The sequence below is a fragment of the Synchiropus splendidus genome, chromosome 16 (assembly GCF_027744825.2).
Source record: "Synchiropus splendidus isolate RoL2022-P1 chromosome 16, RoL_Sspl_1.0, whole genome shotgun sequence".
In the NCBI taxonomy this organism is placed as follows: Eukaryota; Metazoa; Chordata; class Actinopteri; order Syngnathiformes; family Callionymidae; genus Synchiropus; species Synchiropus splendidus.
In genome coordinates, this window is record NC_071349.1 from 18,479,676 (window position 1) to 18,500,718 (window position 21,043).

The window sequence follows — 21,043 nt, forward strand, 5'->3', positions numbered from 1 at the left end:
CGACGATAGGAAATTCCGCATTTGTACATTGTCAGGATAGCGGTTAAACCACATTTATCGATGTAGGCACTTCATCTCACTCGAAACAACATTCAAGCGATTGTTGTAAGAGACAGTAAATCACGTGTCTTGATGTGAATAAATTAAATAAAACGGAACAGGGACACTTCCTCGTTAAAGTAGTCGGACGTCAGGTTCCTCAAATAAACGCAAAAAAATAAAATGTCTGGCGAAGACTCCCAAAGCCAAGTGTTTGGGGCTCATTCCGCAAAATAAAACGGGTCCTGCAGGCGGTTATCATTAATTAAAGAATTCGCCGGCAACAGCAGATGGGCAAGACTCGAACATGACTCCTCGTAAAAGGCTTGTTTTAATGCTTAACATGGGAATCTGGGAGAAAATTACCTATGACAACGACAAATTATTAAGGGACGTTTTTTTTAATTCACTAGATCATTTATGATTGATGTCCATAGTCATTTTTAAGCAATTGTCGATTAATGGATATTTTACGAGAGGCCCTGAAGGCATCATGGCCTCACGTTCACAGTGGTGATACTTGTGATACTGTGAATGTTAGCATTACATCGTCAATTTCGTAGTTTGGTGCCCATTTAGTCCGTATTATAATGAATTTGACCAACTTAGAGCATTTAAAGTGGGTTTTAGTCGTACATTTTGTCTTAGCTCCAGGTAAGTAAGCTGTGCTTCAACCGAAATTAGCTATTAAAACTACGAAAGCGTCCTGTAGCACATAAATAGCTAACATGTAGCTAACGTATTTTGTGTTTTAGCAGGTTGCGCTCATTCTGTTTCTGAGGGATTTAAATGGTTATTTTTGTATTTTATCAAGTGAATAAGTGAGTGTTCTCTCTACCCCCACCATATGCATAAACCCATTCGCTTACCAATGTCTCTAATCGCATCGTTTGACATATTTTAATAATGATAATAATAATAATAGTCTCAATAGCTCAGAAAAGTATGATCTTTAGTGCATCTTTTTTTAATGAGAGCCGCAATAAAGGCTTCAGAAAGTTGTTCCATAAACAACAAAAGGTAATTGAAAGGTTAAATAGACTTAGTGTTAGTATTTGATGTTGCAGTTATTACTTCAAACGAGAAAATAACGTGTCAGTGTAATTATTAAGATTTAATGGGTCACAGCGAATGTAATTAGAATCTCTGTCTCCCTCTGGTGTGCAGATCTGAAACAACACAAACCCCCCAGGAACGTCTCCAGCCCAAAAGCAGATGATGGACGTACGATGAGCTCGAGGTAGAAGAACAGTCACTCATCTTCGATGTTAGAGTGTTTATTGTTCATAATTGCAAACAAGTCAAGTTAAAATTGACGTATAATACAAACACTGCAGTACAGAATAAAGGGTCAATAAAAATTCTTTCCACAGCAAAAGTAATGTTGCCATTTATACAGTAAGGCAGTTGTATATGTAGCATAAATACACATTATTGTAGCAAATCAGATCTAAAGCAAAATATATTTAAAAATATTCCAGCATTATACCAGCTTTATTGACTGTTTCATTCCACCTTTGTTTTTAAATATGCATTTTATACATTATGGCTTTTGGTTATCTGGATTGTTTATATACATATTAGTTGAGCCATAAAATGCAAATGATCTTCTATGAATGATTTATCACCAAGATTTGCCCGTAGTGTTATATGAGAAAACAAGCAACTCTGACATTATTGTACATTGATAAGCAAAATACAAGGCTTCCTGTACACACAAGCAAATATAGTTGATGTTGCTGAGTTACACATTTGCAGACGTTTAGAATCTATCTAGCATTTTGACACAGCGTAACGTCATCATTTAGCATTAACCAGTGCCTAAAAAAGATGTCGATGTCATGTTCTCCGGCATCAATCTTGAGGATATATTGTGGTTAAAACCAACTTTTATTTCTTGGCTTTATCAAAAAATCTCATTTTCTCAGAATGGACTGTTTCTTTAAGCTGCCGGATGGATGTTGCTGTTTCGTGGGTGATCGGTTCTGCAGCCGGGTTGAGTACGCGTGTGACCTGTTTGGTGATGACAACGGTTTCTCTACTTTCACTTGACTGTGTCTGAATCACTTGTTTTTCAAAGCCAATCTTGCCAGTCCATGGGTGTTCAGGACTTCTGGGTCCACCTGCTTCTGTTTCAATGGCAAGGCCTCCTTCTGACTGGTCATGGACGTACGTTACAAGCTTTGTGTGGTGGGACTCCGGGGTGGCTTGGATGTTTGACGTCAGGAGATGAATCTTCCCGGATTCAAGTCTGAGTGTGTCTTCAGACGACGACGAAACTCCAGAAGAAAGATTGGTTATTTTCTCTGCCATCATTGGCTCCACTGATATTACCTGAGTTCTCTTAGTGGAAGCGGTTATGCTACTGTGTATCTTGTCATCGGGATCTGTGTACTTGACGGTGACTTTGGTAGGTGAAGACGGAGAGAGGCCTGTTGGCTCACTGGTTATTGTGGAGCTGACATCAGCAAAAGCATCTGACGACTGGACAGAGCTGGTGGGACTTACTTCTTCGTCCACATTTTCCCTCTTCCGCTGTTCTGATGGAGACGACAGCCCGAACGTGGGGAACTTGAACCATCCACCCCAATCAGATCTTTTGGGTGACTCCTGAACGTCTTCTTTTGGCTTCACCTTTGCCTCCACCTGCTTTTCCAGCGTTCCATTTGTAGTTTCGACATGTTCCACTTCCTCTTTAGACACATCAAATTCAATAGTGAGATTCTGCATCATGTCACCCACTGAGGCCAACGCTGATTTTGGTGATTTGGGTGACTTTGACTCTACTTTGATCTCAAGCTGATCGTTTTTGCTTTCGACTGACATATATTCTTCTTCGGGTTGTGGTCTTGAAAAGCCCAGTGTTGGAATTTTAAATAAGGGTAGTTGGAATCTACTGGGAGAGACTGGACTTGCAGGCGCATCTTCAGTTTTAGTCTCCTCAGCAACCGATATTTCAGGTTTAGAAGTGTCCTCTTCATGCTCAACAACAGGGCTTTCTGTGACGGACATGTCCTCCTCCAGGTTTGCTCCTTCAAGTCTCGTTTCACTTTCTTTGTCTGTCATTGAAGTTTCTGTGGTGGCTTGACTTCTAAATAAGGACATCTTCAGAGATGGCAATTTAAATTTGAAAGGTGACCCGCCAGCATCTTTTACCTCTGTCGCTGTTTCAATGGCTTTAGTTTCAGACATTTTTGTTGGTTCCATTTCCTCCTCTGAAAGTTGCACCTTTGCCTCTACCTCTGGCAACTGGACTTCAATATCCTTTGTGGATAACCCACCATCGTTGTCACCTCCTTGTACTGAGAAGCCAAAGCTTGGTATTTTGAACTTGCTTCCTGTTCCCTCTCTTTCACTTCCATTCGCCTGTGCATTTACTTCCGCTTGCTCCTTTACTTCCTGCCTCGTAATTTCAACTTTTGGGAGTGTAGCATTGTCGTCTGTTTTAGATAAAGCTAAATCACTTTCGGTACTCTTTGGTTTTGTCAGTGAGATTCCAAGCTTTGGCATTTTAAACTTGCCTTCTTTTCCTTCAATTTCTGCACTGCTTTCCACTAGTTTCACTTCCGCAGGCGGCTCTATGACTTCCACTTTTCCTTCTGCTATCAAAACATCGACGGTGGGTTGGCTGGCATTAACCTGAAAGTCTTTAGAAGTTTGTTTTGAAAATGAGAATTTAGGGAATGAAAACTTTGACTTTTTTATTTTGTCCTCAAGGTTGGTTGCTGGTGTGCCATCACTAGATGAATCCTGCGCTTTATCTGTGGATATATCAAGAGTGGGAGGTTTAATTTCGTGGTGAAATTCTGCCTCGAGTTTTGGTAGAAAGACATCCACATTTTTATGCAGCAAACTTATATCCACTTCTCCGCCATCTACTTTAGGTGCAGATGAATCAATATCAGACAGTTGAACTTCCATCTCTTTCCTGTCGTGTTCCTCATCTGTAGTTTCTACTACAACATCTGCATTTCCTTTAGTCACGTCAACTGCTGCGCTTTGAGATCCAAATTTTGGTAACTTTAATGATGGCATCTTAAATTTAGATGGTGATCCCTTTGCATCTTTGGCAGCAGCTTTTACACCTGGAGTCTCAAATTCAACTTTTGCAGATGATTCCTTGAACTCACTGTCTTGGAGCTGAATGTCCGACTTTATTGATGGTAGTGTGATGTCCACCGCAGGTCCTTTGAGTTGGGCTGGAAGGGCAATCTGAACTCCTTTGCCTTCATGCTCAGTCTTGGTACTTTCAATGGTGATCGACGGTGCTGTCATACTAACCTCTACTGCCTCACCCTCAGTTTTAAGACCACTGTCAATCTCTGGTACTTCAGCAGTTGCACTTGACGACCCAATTCCGATTTTGGGTAGTTTAAAAGCTGGCATTTTGAATTTTGATGGTGAAGCTTTTGCATCTTTAGTTGCTGCTTTGATTTCAGTAGATACCATCTCCACTTTTGCTTCCTTTGTTTCATGATCAACACCAGCTTTCACTTTTGGCAGAGTGACATCTACATGAGATGCAGATACATCGACATTTGGTTGTTCCAGCTTAACCTCTTTCCCCTCAAGCTGTGGCCCACTAAGATCAATGCCAACGGATGAGCAGACAACACTGTGTGGGGCAACCATGCTAACGCTTATGACTTCTTCTTTGTCTTCGGTTTTCAGACTGGGGTCAACCTCAGGGACTGCAACAGTTGCACTTCCTCGTCCGATTTTAGGTAATTTCAGTGATGGCATCTTGAATTTTGACGGTGAGCCTTTTTCTTCTTTTAAGACTGCTTTGACTTCAGGAGATTTGACGTCAACTTTCACCAGTGACTCCATTTGTATTTTTTGGGATGGGTCCATGTCAAGGTGAGATCCTTTGACTTCAGGTCCTGAGATACCCATGGTGGGTAGTTGTAGGTCAACTTCTTTCCCCTCATGGCCAATCTCAGGAGTTTCAAAGCTAATCTGGGCGCTGATCTCGTCGTTTCCTTGGATGCTTTTGTCTACCTCTGGCTCTTCCACTGTTGCATTTGGAGTGCCAATCCCAATTTTTGGCAGTTTGAAGCTTGGCATTTTGAATTTCGAAGCTGATCCTTTGGTCTCCTTAATAGCTCCTTTAATTTCAGGGGGTTTAAATTCAACTGTGGCGGAGGAGTCCATCACTTCAGTTTCTGGGAGTTGAACATCTACGGGCACAGTTTTTATTTCTTTCCCGTGCTCTTCTGGACCAGTCATTTGAACTTCCATGGATGGGATCGTGCTAATGTCTGGGAGTACAATGCTCAGGCCTCCAACCTCTTTATTTTCATCAATAATAAGTCTACTGTCGACATCAGGGGGTTGTGTTGTTGCACTTGGAATGCTAACTCCAAATTTAGGTAATTTGAATGATGGCATCTTAAATTTAGACGGCGATCCCTTAGCATCAACAGTCATTGCTTTCTTTTCGGGAGATTTCACTTCTACTTTTTGGGTTTCTTTTAGTTCAATATCTGGCAATTGAACATCAATTCCAACAGCTGGTAAATTGATGTCCACCTCTTTGTTTGAGGCATTTAAATCAATGCCTGCATCTTTGACTTCTGGTACTGAGGTCCTCAATTTCGGGAGATTGATCTCAATTCCTTTCTGCTGCTTTGTTTCCAAGCTGATGTCACTTTGCGGGATGTCAATGCTCACTTGCAAAACCTCATCCTTGTCATCAATTTTAACCTTGTCAACATCAGGGGTTTCCGTGCTTCCGCTTGAAAAACCCACTCCAAATTTAGGTATTTTGAACGCCGGCATCTTAAATTTTGAGGGTGATCCTTTCAATTCAGCTTTCAGTTCAGAAGATTTCAATTCCACTTTGGCTGGAGATTCCAGCTTGACATCTGGTAACTCAACCTCAGCTGTAACCTCTGGTAAGGCGACGTCCAAATCTTTGCTTGATGTTCTTACGTCAGGTGATTTCACTTCAACTTGAGGTAGCTCAACTTTGATTTCTTTGCTCTCTTGCTCAGGTCTTGCACTTTCAATGTTGGGTTTGCACGCCACCTCAACGTCGACATTACCATCAACTGATGGCCCTGATGCGTCTAAAGTCACCTGGTGACTTCCGATTCCTATTCTCGGCAATTTGAACGACGGCATTTTAAACTTTGATGGAGAGCCTTTCGCCGTTTTAGCCACAGCTTTCATTTCAGGTGACTTTAATTCCACTGTGGCAGAGACGTCTTTTGTTTCAACATCTGGGAGTTGAACATCAGCTTCAACAGAGGGTATTGCTACACTCACATCCTGTTTTGGTGCGCTTATATCTAGGGAAGGGCCCTTAACTTCAGGTACTGATAAACCCAACTTTACAAGTTCTGTATTTTTTCCTTCAAGCTCAAGTCTGGGAGTCTCCATGTCTAATGCTGGTGCTGCAATACTAACCACTTCATGGCCATCAACTTTAAGACTCTTCTTCACATCAGGCACTTCAATGGTTGCACTTGGAGTGCCGATTCCTAATTTTGGTACTTTGAATGTTGGCATCTTAAATTTAGATTGGTATCCTTTGGTATCCTCAGTGGGTACGTTGATTTCAGTGGAAACGTTTTCATCTCCTCTTAGGTCAACACACAGGGATTCAGTGTTAGTTTGGACTGATGGCAGTGTCACATCCATGTGCTCTTTCTCTTCTTTTGTTTTTATGTCTATAGACGGCTGGCCCTTTTCCAGGACTATTTCGACAACTTCATCTTGGCTGTCAATGATTACATCATGATCCTTATCGGGGACGGTTGTACTACTTACAACACCAAATCCGAATTTGGGTAATTTGAAAGAAGGTAACCAAAACTTTGATGGTGAACTCTCTGCAGTTTGAACTCCTATATTCAGCTCAGGCGCTTTCATTTCTACATCAGGTGATGGCAATTCTTGTCCTCCCTCTGGACCTTTGACTTCTAGTGATACTTCTGGTACATCACACTTTAATTGGCTTAAATCTATTTCTGGCTTCGATGCTTCCAGGTCAGCTTTGGGCATTTGGAATTCTAAGTCCACGTCCTCCTGTTTTCCCCCTGTGAGATTTGGAGCCTCCTTTTGGAACTCTGTTTCTAGCTCCGGTACCTGGACATCTACTTTGACTTTTGGAGATCCACCAAATTTTGGGAATTTAAACGATGGTAGCTTAAACTTTGATGGAGACTGATTCAAATTTTCAGGTGTATTGTCATTCTCTAATGCCTTGATTTCAACTTCAGCTTCAGGCACTTTGACCTCAGGATCAGGGAGGGTCACCTCTGTCTTCATCTCTGGGCATGTGATCTCTGCTGTCAATGTGGTGTCAACATCTTTAAGTTTGTTCTCTACTTCAACATCTGTCTTCTTCAGGTTTAAATCAATTTCAGGTACTTTGAATTTTGGCTTGGATAATCCAAATTTCGGCATTTTAAATCTGCTTCCTTCGATTTCCACAGCACCATGAACATCTTTGGTTCCCAGTTCTTTTTCTGTTTGCATCGTTTTGCGTTCTAGATCAATCTCCATTTTAGGCTCTTCTAAATCTTTAATTGTTGTTTTAACGCCCTCCTGAACATCAACTTTGAGCCCCACTGTTGGGATTGGTTCAATAGGTTTAATGTCAGTTAGTTCGACAGAAGCTTTGGTGCCTCGCGCTGACACCTCTGTCTTCTTTGATAGGTCAACCTCAGCTCCTTTTAATTTGGGCATTTTGATTCCTAAAACTGGCATTTTCAATCCTCCTTTTGATTCACCGTCAGTCTTTTGGCCTGATGCTGCAGGAATTGAAACATCTATCTTTCCAAAGTCTGCCTCAAACTTGGACGAATGTGGAATTTTGACACTCACCTCTGGTGGGACAACATTTCGCTCTTTCTCTGTCAAATTAACATCAACTTCCATTTCAGATTCAATGGGTTGGATGCCAACATTGGTCTTTCCTGTGGAAGCTTTTGCTCCAAACTTGGGTAGTTTAAATTTTTTCGTCTTATATTTGGGAGTGGATTCATCAGAACTTTTGGCAGCAGCTACTATCTCTGGAGATTTGATTTCCACATTCAGCGAGGTTTCCTCCAGGGCTGCCTCAGGGACTTCCAATCCAGCTTCTGTTGACGTCTCCACTGTTTCTTTTGAAGGCAGAGTCAAAGCAATTGCTGGTGCTTTCACTTTTGGCATTTTAATTCCAAACTTTGGCAATTTCAACTTGCCTCCATGCCCATCTACTTCTTTGTCTGATTGCTTGTCATCTGCATCAGTCTGATGAGGCTCTGAAAGTTTGACCTCAATGTCCTGTTCTGGAACCAAAATCCCTCCATGTCCCAGTGTATCACCTGTTTCTGGGATTTCCGTGGCAGCTTTGCAGTCGGACACCTTCAAATCAATCTTTGGAGCTTTCACTTTTGGCACTGATATACCAAGATGGGGCATTCGAAACTTGCTTCCTTTACCTCCCTCTACACTTCCTGTAGTTTTTACCTCCACTGATGGAGCATCGACTTCAACTTTTGGGGTCACTAAGTCAATAACGGCCTCATCTTCGGGAATATTAATGTCGGCACCTTTGATTTGGGCATCTGTGTCGACATCCGAAACTTCAATAGAGGCAGTTGCTGAACCCCCTCCAACCTTTGGAAGCTTGAATTTAGGCATTTTGAATTTTGAGGAATCATCCACATTTTTGGTTCCAATTGTTACCTCGGGTGATTTGATGTTCACGTCAACTGTCAGGTCTTTAGGTTCAAAATCAGGTCCCTTAATCTTTGCTTCAGATGTTGCTAATGTAACATTGGAATCTTTTTGTGATAGGGTCAGTTCCTTTTCTGCCACTTCAACCTTTGGCAATCTAATTCCAAACTTCGGCATTTTGAACTTTCCTCCTCGACCATCTGCTTGGCCATCTGCTGGTTTGGAATCTGCTGCTGTTTGATGGACATCTGGAAGTTTGACTCCTGCTTCAATGTTTGGAATATTGACTTCGCCACCAATCTCTGTGACAGAGTCATCAATGCCAATACTAGTAGAGGCAATGTTTAAGTCCTTCTCTGTCACTGGAAAGTCAGAGCAAATAACTTTAACATCTGTATCCACATTAGGTGCCTCTGCAGAGACTGTTGCTAGGCCAACTCCAAATTTGGGGATTTTAAACTTGGGCATTTTAAATTTGGCTCCATGCCCATCTAGTTTCACTTCTGAATCTTTACCATCAATAGCAGGGGTAGGAAGTTCAACTTTCAATTCAACTGTTTGGTCCTCTGGCACCTTTACCTCGACATCTTTGGTTAGTTGCATAGATAAACTAAGATCTGGCATCTTAGCCTTGCTTTCTTGTCCATCGTCCTCAGCCTTTATTTTTTCATCCAGCGAGACACCTTCAAGCTCAACAGTTGGAGCGCTATCAACACCAGCCTTTGCTTCTGTGTTAATGTCAGACCCATTAATGGCTACACCTGTATCCACCTCTCTAAAGCCAATGTCAAACCTCGGCAGTTTAAATTTTGGCATCCAAAATTTTGATGGTGAATCTGTTGCACTTTTTGCCTCAATTTTTATATCAGGGGATTTTAGTTTCATTTCAGCAGACTGATCTTGATTTTCAGTTTTGGGCACTTCCATCTCTGCTTCTCCACTGACTTCAGATTTTGGAATTGTCATGTCCAAGACTGACTTTTCAAACTGCCCATTTTGTTCTTCAAATTCATTGTTTTTGTTTTTTATTTCTATTGTGGGCGTCTGAATTTCCAGTTTTTGTTCAGCAATTAAATTATTTTCATTTGTTTTGACTTCAACTTGAGCTTCTGGTAAAACTGCGCTTGTTTTGCTTGAGTCAACTACAGAGCCTGTGAATTTGGGCATTGAAATGCTGAAAGTGGGCATTTTGAAAAAGCCTCCCATTACTTGTTTGTCCGGTGTTTTGATGGCAACCTTTTGCACAGCCTCTGCTTCTGCTTTGTCATCTCCGTCTTTGGGTAGGGTAATTGTCCTTTCCACACCTGCATTCCCACAGTCTGCTTGAACTTTAATGTCTGTCACCAAAGCTGTTCTCCGTTCTTCCTTGTCCGGGGAACCGGCTGAATCAATGTATTCAATCCCATCTGTGGGAATTTCCACTCCATGTGAAGTTACATCACAAGATAAGGTGTCAGGTTTTGATCCTTTCTTTGCACTGCTGTCTGTGACCTTTGTCGGACTTTTCACAGATATTCTCTGTGCGTTTGCATCTATGACGATTATTTCCGCTGGGATGAGCACGCCATCTGGGTCCACTTGGGGTAGTTTGTATCCTGGCAGTTTTGAAACTGCTTCTTTTACACTGTTAACATCAATTGATAGTTGTAAAGTTTCCCCATTTCCGTTTATTCTTTTACGAGATGCATCTTCCATTCCTGGAATCTCAATATCTTCTCGCTTAGGAAGTTGAGTTCTGGAGAAACCATCTTTTGATAGGCTGCCATAAAGGTCGTCCTTACTCTCACCTGGCTGTGTCGTGACACATCCCTGATCATCTGCTAGCATTGTTTTTTGCGATTGCTCGACTGTATAGTCAACAAATCCTATTTTGGGTAGTTTAAATTTTGGACTTGTCTTGTCTTTAATTCTTTTTTTCTTTGTTTTCTCTTTGCTTTTCTGTGGAGATTCTTCAAAAAGGGCAATATCAGATAAATCTGTTTGGTCCTTCCCAGAGTCCTTTTCAACCACTGCAGCATCGACAGATTTGGTTCCATCCGATTCCTCAGTTTTTGTTCTCTCTGAAATGTCAAGACTAGCTCCAAGAGTCTTTAGCCTTTTTGGGGAGGCTTTAGCTTTGGCATCTTTTTTTGAGGACTTGTCTTTTCCCAGAATTCTTATCTTCATCTCAGACTTTTCCTTCTTTTTCTTTTTACCATCTGGAGACTTCGTTGGACTCGGTAAATCAGCTGATTTCAAGGTGGTATCTATGGAAATGAGTTCCACCTTATCGGGGGATTGAGGTATGACTTGTCTTGAGTCCTCAGGGTCTACTTCTCCACCTTCGACTTCCTTGGAAGGACTCTCAAGGGACATTTTCATTTCCCGTGTTTCAATCTCATACCCAGTTATTGGAGCATCAGTGTCCTGTCCATCAGAAGAAGTTACCCGACTTGTTTTTGTCAAAGAGGAAAGCTTCATCTTGTTCCGCTTCTTCCCTTTGAGGACATCTTGGGATTTTACCGGGGATTCAGTGTCACTTGTGGTAGGACTTAACTCCAACTTTCTCTGTTCATCCGCCTCTGAGGAACTATGAGACCTTTTAAAATGTGACTTCCGTCCTTTTCCAAGGGTAGGAAATTTAGGCCATGAAATGCGAGCATCACCACGTCTCCTGGACTTTTCTCTGTCCCTCATTTCTAAATTGTAAGATCCATCCTCCTGTTGAGCAGAAACAACACATAAATGTAATTTTAGCTTAAAGATAAACACCAATTAAAGAGTGCCAAACTTGCAAGAATATTTACAGGGATGACGTCGGACTCGACTCCAGTGATCTCAGGCTTGCGTTTCAAACACAGTTTCACGTTGTAAGCTTGAGCATGCTCTAGGATCTGAACTGCATCCTCATAGGGTACATTGTCAAAATACACTGTGGCACTCAAGATTTGATCACCTAAGAGAGAAAAATGGGAAATATTCAGCGTTTGAATTCTGAGGTTATGATAGTTTCCAGGTACTTGAGAAAACTATTTTCTGTCACTTACCCTCTCTTAATTTCAGACTTTTCGAGGCAGGCGATTCAGGGACGACCTCTTTAATGAAGATTCCTTCTTTGCCTCCTCCTCCATATACAAGACCTTCTGCAGATCCATCTTTCGCTGTTTTCACTATCACTCCAGAATCAGGGCTCTGAGCTTCCTGCACAAACACAGAGGCTTTTTTGTTATTTCCTCCATTACCTGTTACCTGATCTAACTGTAAATACTATAAGGATTTTGCGTTATACCTTAAGCTTGCTCATTTTAGGTGTTGAGCTTTTTTCAAACATGTGGCCAAATCCAGACTTTCGATTTTTCTTTTCTTTCTTTTTACTGTGCCGGTCTGTTTCAAACTAAAACAAAAAATATCATCATGAGAAACAAAAGTTTCATCTGAACATTGTCAATAGTTTCACAAGCTTTTGAAGCGATAGCTAGCTATACCTCCTTATCACTGTCAGAAAACCTCTCTGTTTCAGGATACTCGTCCACTGGCGATGACCCTTGAGGGCGCGGCCTTTCTCCCTCCGTGTACTGAGATGGTTCCTCGCATACCTGCAGGGATAACGGGTCAGTAAGTACCCACCGCTGTTTTCTCAGGGTGGTAATACTTGAAATATATTGCAACTCAGTGAAGCTGTGATTTGAAAAAAAGTGTGGAAAATGGACCAAGATATGTGTGAAAATAACACTTCACTCACATCGTCGTCTGACTGGAAGTTCAGCTGCTTGGCAGTTACAAATTGTCTCACTTGTCGTGCGAGCTAGACTGTAAGTCACACATTTTGATGGAAATCTTAACAATGATTCCTTTTTATATCGTGTCATTACAATAATTCAAAACTGATTCATGTTTGAATCAATACCCTATGTATTCCAAATAACTTTGTTTAAACAGTACACAGAAGAGCAAAACCACTGACGAATTAGAAATGTTGTTATTTTATTCTTTTATTTTCTTCCACTTTTTCCTGGATTCTAAAGTAGCAAGTGTGTCATAACTTCAATAGGCAAGAGCAGGTCCCTTGTCCATCAGGAGACATACAATTACTAACACAGGACAATTCAGAGTCATCAGTTAACCCTTTTGGACTGTGGGAGGAAACCAGAGTGCTTTGTCAAAAGGTTACAAGCAAATAGAGTATACATGCTCTGCACAGAGAGGTGTGTGGTTGCCTCAGGCTAGATTCAAACCAAAGATCTTCCTACTGGCTACTAGCTTACAATTCTAAACCGTCTTTTATGGTTAATCATTGTACTTACTGAGTCGTCCGGGCCACCCGGATCTGGTCCTCGGAGCCTTCGCCCTGCTCCTGTCAAATAAACAAAACAACAACATTTAACTGACGGCGCGTGAGGAAGAAGGTAAGTGTCCATTTTTGACGACATATAAATCAAGAAACCACAAGTGCATTGCAATCATTACAACAAATAATCTGCCTCTTATACAGCTATTAGAGAGATTCCCATGTGGCTGCATTACTGTGAGTGTTTCACTGCGCTAATGCAGTGTCAGCAATTCTTGCAATTAGAACAACAGCAAACAGGTAAGCACTCAGTTGTGTGGGTATATTCAGCAATTTAATGTTAATAAGGAGACTGTCTCTCTAAACACACAACGGCTACCAGCGCACGGTAAAACTCCACAGCATCACTTGCTCACACGTAATTATGAGACATGCCTCCTTCATGCTACTGGCTGTTGCCATGAAAGGCCTTCATGTTTTGACGAGGAGTTTGATATTGGAGATGAGACTGAGCCTATTCAGAGTTCTTCCTGGCAATGATTCCCCAAGAGATCAGCTGCCTTCCTTGTCTGCTAACTGATCCATCGTATCGATCGACAGATTAGACTGGCTCGCCTTTCTTGGTTTCCAAAAATGGAAAGTCCGACCAAATGAATCAGATTAGTCATTGTGTTATCATTTCCCTGTTGGTGTTCGGTTACACATTGAATTTGTTTTCAATTTTAGTCCCTTTTTTCCACAAAAAGTGCTACTGAATCATCATAATTTCAGGGGTTAAAACTCTCCTACGGGTGGTTGAGATTTTTGAGTAAAAGATTTCTATGATTATGTTCCAAATCTTTGTACAAGTGGATTTTTTTTGTTTCATTGTAATTCTATTTTTTATGAGCATATGTGGTTAAAGAGAAAAAATAACTTCCATATCCATAAAAATCCCATCCAAAACTTCAACTATTTGGCTCTATTTGAATGAAATTATTATTATTTTTTAATTTTTTATTGAGTGTTCCAACATCATTGTAAAAATAAACTAATTCAAAAATGACTTTAAATAGTAAATATTATCTGCAATAATGTTTTATTAAGACGTGAAGCACAGAAAAAAAATGCACAGACTATACCCTGCTCAAATGGTCATTATTGCCTGCCGACTATCTAGTGATGCTTGCATTGTGTCAGTCTGCTCTTAAAGCTCCTTGTCTCTTGAGTGATACTGTGACTGTCATATGGTCACCAGGGTGGGGCACATTTAAAGTCATGCAAGCTAACAGTAGTTGTGCACTGGGCTGGGAGCTGATTTCATAGTTCCATTGTGACTTCTATGGTGATTTGGCATAAATTGCTTTTTAACATGAAGAACAAGAATTTAAAGTTATTTTCCAAACTATTTTAATAAATAAAATCGGAAATGACACTGTTGTTGTTTTTATTTACTATATCTTGAGCTCACTCTGGCCTGCTCTGACGCACTATTGAATACACTGATTTGATGCTGCTGTTGTTTTCTACACAGAAAAGTGAACTGTTTTGTTTTATCTGTCTTAGCGAGGATTATTATTGTCTCAGCAGCACCTGACAAAGTCGAATGTTACATATGTTTTCTTCCAAAAATGTATCAAATGCACAAACAGCCATGGCAGTTAATGACAAAAATGTCCTTCATGATACAGAAGGTTGATAAGTAGTGTGTGATTAATTATAATAATATTTGACATTGGAATACAGTTGTGAACATCGTGACTGTTGCGTATTTAAATAATACATGGCTCAAGTCATAGTTAAGTGAAAGTCGGCTGATAAGATTATATTGTTCTGAAAACATGATTATTTAGTTTCCATACTAGTTGAAGAAAACCTGTTGAATGGTCAAATTAGACATCATAAATTGTTGTTTGTCAACCAGTGGTCTGTTTAAGGTATGAAAAGAGCCGCTGAGGGCCGGCTGTGTCTTGACAAAGTGAATTTGAACTGATTAGATAGATTGAATTAAGCAGAATGTCCGGGTCTCTCAGGCCTGTCCACTATCATGTGTCATTTTCCAGCGGCTCAGTCACAGAGTGTCTGTGTGCTCAGAGCTCTGGAGAGGATTTGGTAGCTTTTGGCATGATGGGGAGATGTATTGGTTATTTCTTGCTGCTCCTTGTGCAAATCATTCGAGTCACAACTGTACACGTGTGGATCGCGACTGTCACTAATGATTGATGATGGAGTACTTGTAATTGTATTGTTTATGTAGTGATTGAATGAAGTTTTTAAAATGAATTTTATCTAAATGGCAACCAGTAGGGCCCTTTTTGGGCCATGTTCTTTTCAGACGATGCTTTTATTGATCAGGAGATAGATTGGATTTAAAGAGGCAGGGGGGAATTTCAGTCTGAAAACATAATAGTGTTTGCCTAGTGCCGATGCATATACTTAGCCTGGCTATTGCCGTGACTCCCCTGAATTATTCAGAAGACAATAAATGTGTTCATGTTGTGTGTGAGATTATAACGAGGAGTTCATTTATATCTTTAAAATCTAATGTGATTATGTTGCGTGAAAGCAGCAATTCCTCCAGGACCTTGGCGATTGGATAAAGTCTGTCAAAACCATAAATACATCTTTGTTTTCCGATGTATGAACCTATAAAGCTTTTAAAAGCCCTTCCCACGCCCCGCCTCTTTAAGGTGTCAAGGGCTGTCACCATAGATAGAATCTTCCTCAAGATACAGAACCGGTCATCGTAGACCTTGAAACTAATTTAACACAAAATGCACAAAAACACCTCATCATGAGAGGATATGGAGCAATCACAATCACATGACAGGATGCTGAGATCGGAGGCTCATTTATTCAGAGCACAGTGCTTTGATTGTTGCTTCTCATCCGAAGAGTGAGAACAAGTGAGACAAGTGTGACGCGATGTTTGTGGAAAGTGAGCTTCCTTATGCCAGAACACTGCAGTGAAAATTTCAAATGATCCCGGAACATCAAAAGAAAATGGTTTTTGACCAGATACATTCGTTGAATTCAGTAGTCAACACCACGTGGTTGAGCTTACTTCTCCCTCAGAGTTTGAGTTGCTAGAGTGATAGCCGCTCAACGTAAACTCTTGTACAAGTGAAATATCGATTCAGAAGGCTGATGGAGCCGAGTGGTTTAAAGCTTCAGGCTCCACCGCTGAGCTGAGCAGCCAATAGGTCTGGCTCACTTCCGAGAACCGAGCAAACCTTCTTTATCACTCTGTTTTTCTTTCTCTCACTGACCTTGCATGTCAAGACGCCTCTCCACATCTCCCAGCAAATTACACGTAAAGTAGCGGCAGAAGTAAAGCCATTAACCCTGGTGAATCTTTCTCTGCTGCACAGAGTTTTATTACATTCGCTGACTGTTCTTCTACTGTACCACTCTTTTTTTTTGCTTCCACTGAACATGACTGAACGAGGCTGATGCAAATAAGGGCTTTTTCTTAGTTACCGCAGCGAAACAGATGCTTGGATGCTGCAAATGATATGTGGGTGGCTGGCAAACAACATTTTGAAAAAGGTTTTCTGTGGAAAAACAGTAGTGAAATACGCATATCTTAGGATTTATAGTGTATTATATTACGGTGCTGACCATATCCTGTAGTTAAAGAGATGAAGTAAAGACAAAAACAAATGCCTGTAGAATCTTTTGTTTCCAATTTTTTTATATTTTCACTTTTTATGGAATTAGCATTTTCTAAGTGTCTACTTTTGAATATTTTTGCTACTAAAAAGTGTTTTTTATGTTTTTTTTTTAATTAATTTTTTTATTAATTCACCACCGGTTTTACCCCCCAGAAAATCTATAAGAATATATATTTTTAAATACATTTTTTAATAATTTTTGATTTTGCTACTTTATCACAGGCTTTTCATATTAAGAAACGGTATAAGAAACATAAGAAACATAATTCCACCATTTTCAAATAATGGTAATATTTATATTATATTCACGCAAATTTTAAATTACAACACATTTTTTCTACTCATTTAGAAATAAAATAATTGTCTTCATACTATAGTTAAATATGGGTACAACAAAACTGATGAGCCCCATATGAGCTGTATGTCAACCCATTTAACATTTTGACCATGTCATTCATATGGAACATTTCACTTGTCTAAGTGGTGGTGTCCCAGCTATACTAATGACCAAGATTTGTTTAGTATAATGAGCTCGTGGTTTTGATCAGACTGTGATGCAACTTCGAACCTGGGGCAATATTGCAAACTGCCAACCAAATGTTTTCGGGATTAAAATCCTTTTCCTTGTTTGGGCAGCCACTGCCCTGTTTTAAGTAGACGCCAGCTGTAATGGAATAAAACAGACAGGCATACAAATTACGGCAGTGAAAAGAACACTGGACCGTCTAATCTTCTTAGTGCCCACACCACTTTGCTGTTCTGAGATGATGTAATGCATCAGGTGGTAAACTTTAAGCCACACATGTTTCACCGGCCACACATTTCTCATAGTTCAGGCGGCATGTCATGACTGTTTCCTGGTGTTTGAAATTTTCCACATTTGCTTGTCAGTCATCTTAAGAGGCAGCAGGTGGGAGATGTGCAGCTCCCACACAGGCACGATCTTCAAACACTCCTCTGCACTCTGCAGACACACCCAGCACTCTCTGCGGGTCAATAACACAGCAGACGCTGAGCATCCCTCCTCGTCTCTTTTTCTCTCTGACTCTGCAACACTGATCCCTGCTGCTAAAATTGTGAATTGCTCCGCAAATACAGTAAGAAGAGAGGAAGACTCTCACCCGTCCCTGAGGAGGTGTCATGCCAGTTGGGGAAGGCCAGATGGAAACAGTCACACATGATGGAAGCGGCTGTGGAGGCAGCAGAGAAGGGGTCTTGGCAGAGCGAAAGCGCAGAGCTTCTGCAGCGTCCCCTCGACTCGTCCTGGCCTAATCTGCCTGCCGGCCTGATACAGCAAAGGATGAGTCGCAGAAAATGCCGGAAGATGAGACAGTGAGAGAGCTCACTGCTGTCCTGCGAGTGATGGAAACTCCCTTGAATGGCCCGTGAACATGGACCTCCAGTGCAGCACACTAACTTAATTATGGGAGGAGCAACCCCCCCTCCATCTTCCCCCAATCACCCCACCTCTGTCTGACACATCCCTCTGTTCTCCTCCTCTTACTTTGTTTGCCCTTCTTCCGCCCTCTGTGGAGGACTGTCAACGATCAGCCTAATAAGACAAGGACACTCAGGATGTGATCTCTGAATCCTGCAGTGACAGAAGGATCAGAAATAGTTCACTGACACGGAGACTCGATAACTCCATTTAAGTTCTGTGTATGCAGTTAAAAGCTCTATATTGCGATAGGAGGATGAATGAATAAACAGATTACACGTGTCGAAATTAGTCCAGAAGATTAGGTCAGTTAGAGGAGACTAATTAATTCAATGTGATGACCAGATGGATGAGAAAGACAAACTGTAGAATACCACTGATAGACAGACTCTGACCAAATAAGGGTTGGTCGCCGTCCATGATTGAATCCTACTTTCATGTATCACCATGATTCCACAAGAACTGTTTTGAAATTATGCATCAAGTTAATATTTGAAATCGATTTTGCAATACACAAAATATTCATATTCATGCTAAGAACAGTGGGGATGAGTCCGCCCGGGAAAATATATATGTTCTTACTGCTACTGATGTTTTTCAAATCAGCCTTTCATGTTGAATGTTGTCGTTTATAGTCGCTGCAGCTAAAGTTGTCATTGAAGTTGTGTAACTCCTCAATGACAACCAAACTACTGTATAAAGCGATAAAGAAAGCATCAACCACAAAGACAGACTCACTTATAAGTGCAGAGGGATGACTGTAATTATAGGGCAGTAAAGGCAGTACAGGAAATTGCTGTCCAGTCCAGCTATTTGATGCTGAATGTTTGCTTCAAAAACAGATGCATGTTATTCAGTAGTTGGAGAGAGTTATTGCACCACTCAACAGAATAGCTGTCTTTCACTTTTCTCAATGAAGCATTGCCGGATGCTACTACATGTGATGGGGACCCACATACAGTCATGTCCGATGATAAGCCTACCTGTCGGCTGCTGGCACAGACACACACTGAAACCCAGTGAATCCACACCCATCCCGTCTGTTGTGCTAAGTGATGTTTGGAGCGAAGAGTGTAGCAGCGCATTAGCAATGTTGCAGCAAGTGTTCCGATCAATACAGAGGAAATGCAAGGTAGCATTTTGGACTGACTGGCGGAGCAGGTATCAGCTACATTAGCCAATAGATGCTGGTGTCAGTGATTTTTTTTTATTCTTGTACATGGTATACAGAAGATGCATTTACCCTCTTTTTCCTCTGTCAGTACAGTTTATATTCTCACAAGAATTTCAATTGCACAGATGACTTCCCAAGTATGTATGAACTGTACAAGCTCCGCTACATCACCAAGCTGTAATCTGGTCCGTTACGCTAGCACGAGGACTTTTGCTCACGTCATATGCTCAGACAAGCTCGCTTTTGTCAGGAACACATAACAAATACAAGACAGACAGTCTCCTTTAACTCCTAGATCTAAGAAGAATGTTTCAATTCTGCCCTGATCAATGTCCCTGATTTACTCAGCCAGGAAGTGCAGCTATCCCTGGCACATCAGCCTTACTACTCCCTTTGCTACCACTGGTTTCTACTGAGCACACTGGTTTCCATCCAAAGCCAAAAACTGCTCATTGCTGACGTGAATTTGCATCTATCAGTGATTCAAATCATCAAACCATATACAATGAGCCGCCTCGATTCCTTTGAGCAATTATTACGGTATGGTTTGTAATTACTGCGTATCAAGATGTGTCTAGTTCACTTTAGGCAAAGGCTTGTTGTTTTAAGCTCGTTTGTGGCTAATGAATTCCACTTACATCATCACAGTTTGGTAGCTGATAAGACATTTACTCTGCGACAAGTTGTTGGGCCTATAATGTTATCTGCTTCTACGAGCCCTGGGATGGCCTGGCGACTTATCGATCTTCATTGTTGCAGCTTCTGCCAGCGCTGCTGTAATATTGGTATGCCGTTTGAATTTTCATGCTTTTGTGCTCGTCCAACGTTTAGTTCTCCGTCAATATGTTTGCAAAATAACTCACGCAACAGAGGACATTTTGGTGGTGGTTCATATTGTCGTTTTGAAAAGTGTGTCAGTCTATTGCATCTAGAATTGCAGGGTGGAGTGTGTTGCAGCAACTTCTGGAACTCCGATAAATCATATTGCTGTTTCAAATACTAAAGAATGTAATCATAGCGGAAAAAATATGGGTCGAGATGAGCATCTTTAGTGGAGGTCTGCACTTTGCAAGCTTCTCCCTCAATACTCCTTCAATGAATACTGAATGATGATGGAACTTTTACGATATTTGCTATGTCATTGTTGAAGACGGACTCTCGTGTACTCTGATGAATTATTAACCAGAGTCGTGATCCCTTGGTTAAAACAACAAATGGTACTGTCTATGTCAAAACTGCTTGTATATAGGAGGGCTTGATTTTGAGGTTTTTCATTTGCATGTGCTTGCTGTTCCATCACCTTTTGATATTGGCATGAATACATTGTCAAAAATGACAGAATTTTGACTGAACTAGTTACAGACATTGGATGGAAATGACCAGTTCTAAGATAAATCCCCTTTCTTGTGTTTCCTACGGGACACAGGACGATGACATGGCATTTTGTTCTGGCTTCAGTTCAAAATACATTGTCATTTAAAATCAATTTCTGACCTCAAACCATGCACATGATCTGTCTCTTTGATAACTGATTTTGAAAACTAATACAATCATCTTGTGGCCTGATTTGTTGATGCTGCTTGATTCATTTTTTCTTTGGCTAGTTTTCAGTTTGGATTGATTCTTATTGTTCAAAACCATCTGTATCAGTCTGTTTCTATTCATTTTCATTGTGGTCTGATTCAGCACTTTTTTTGATACTTTCTCCCCCACACATCAAACGTACAAACTACTCAGAAATATTACACATCAAACGTCATTAAAAGAACACTTAAATAATTGCCGTTGAAACATGTAATAAA

General features: G+C 40.8%; 1 protein-coding gene and 1 long non-coding RNA gene across 3 annotated transcripts; one reads left to right on the plus strand and one right to left on the minus strand.

Annotated features, from left to right (window-relative positions):
- The first annotated feature begins 558 nt into the window (after positions 1–558).
- On the plus strand, positions 559–13,759 carry LOC128747780 (uncharacterized). Its single transcript, XR_008412705.1, has 3 exons — positions 559–693; positions 1,207–1,279; positions 12,209–13,759. It is a non-coding gene; the product is annotated as an uncharacterized LOC128747780 (long non-coding RNA).
- On the minus strand, positions 1,313–17,997 carry LOC128747773 (protein AHNAK2). Of its 2 annotated transcripts, XM_053845921.1 has the most exons (7): positions 17,751–17,997; positions 12,993–13,042; positions 12,174–12,284; positions 11,978–12,082; positions 11,736–11,889; positions 11,496–11,644; positions 1,313–11,409 (listed from the first exon to the last, which is right to left on the minus strand). In XM_053845921.1, the coding sequence occupies exons 1-7, from the start codon at positions 17,806–17,808 to the stop codon at positions 1,930–1,932; spliced, it is 10,107 nt and encodes a 3,368-aa protein (XP_053701896.1). In that variant the 5' UTR covers positions 17,809–17,997; the 3' UTR covers positions 1,313–1,929. The 2 variants fall into 2 exon arrangements, with proteins under 2 accessions (XP_053701896.1, XP_053701895.1); XM_053845920.1 differs by lacking the exon at positions 17,751–17,997 and having other exon boundaries at positions 12,993–13,187.
- Between the last annotated feature and the right edge of the window lie 3,046 nt (positions 17,998–21,043).

Coding starts and splice junctions, on each gene's coding strand:
- LOC128747773 (XM_053845920.1), bottom strand. CDS start 13,118: ATGTCGTCAAAAATGGACACTTACCTTCTTCCTCACGCGCCGTCAGTT. Junction 12,083..12,173: donor TTTCTGACAGTGATAAGGAG/GTATAGCTAGCT, acceptor TTTTTGTTTTAG/TTTGAAACAGACCGGCACAG. Junction 11,645..11,735: donor AAGTCTGAAATTAAGAGAGG/GTAAGTGACAGA, acceptor TTTCTCTCTTAG/GTGATCAAATCTTGAGTGCC.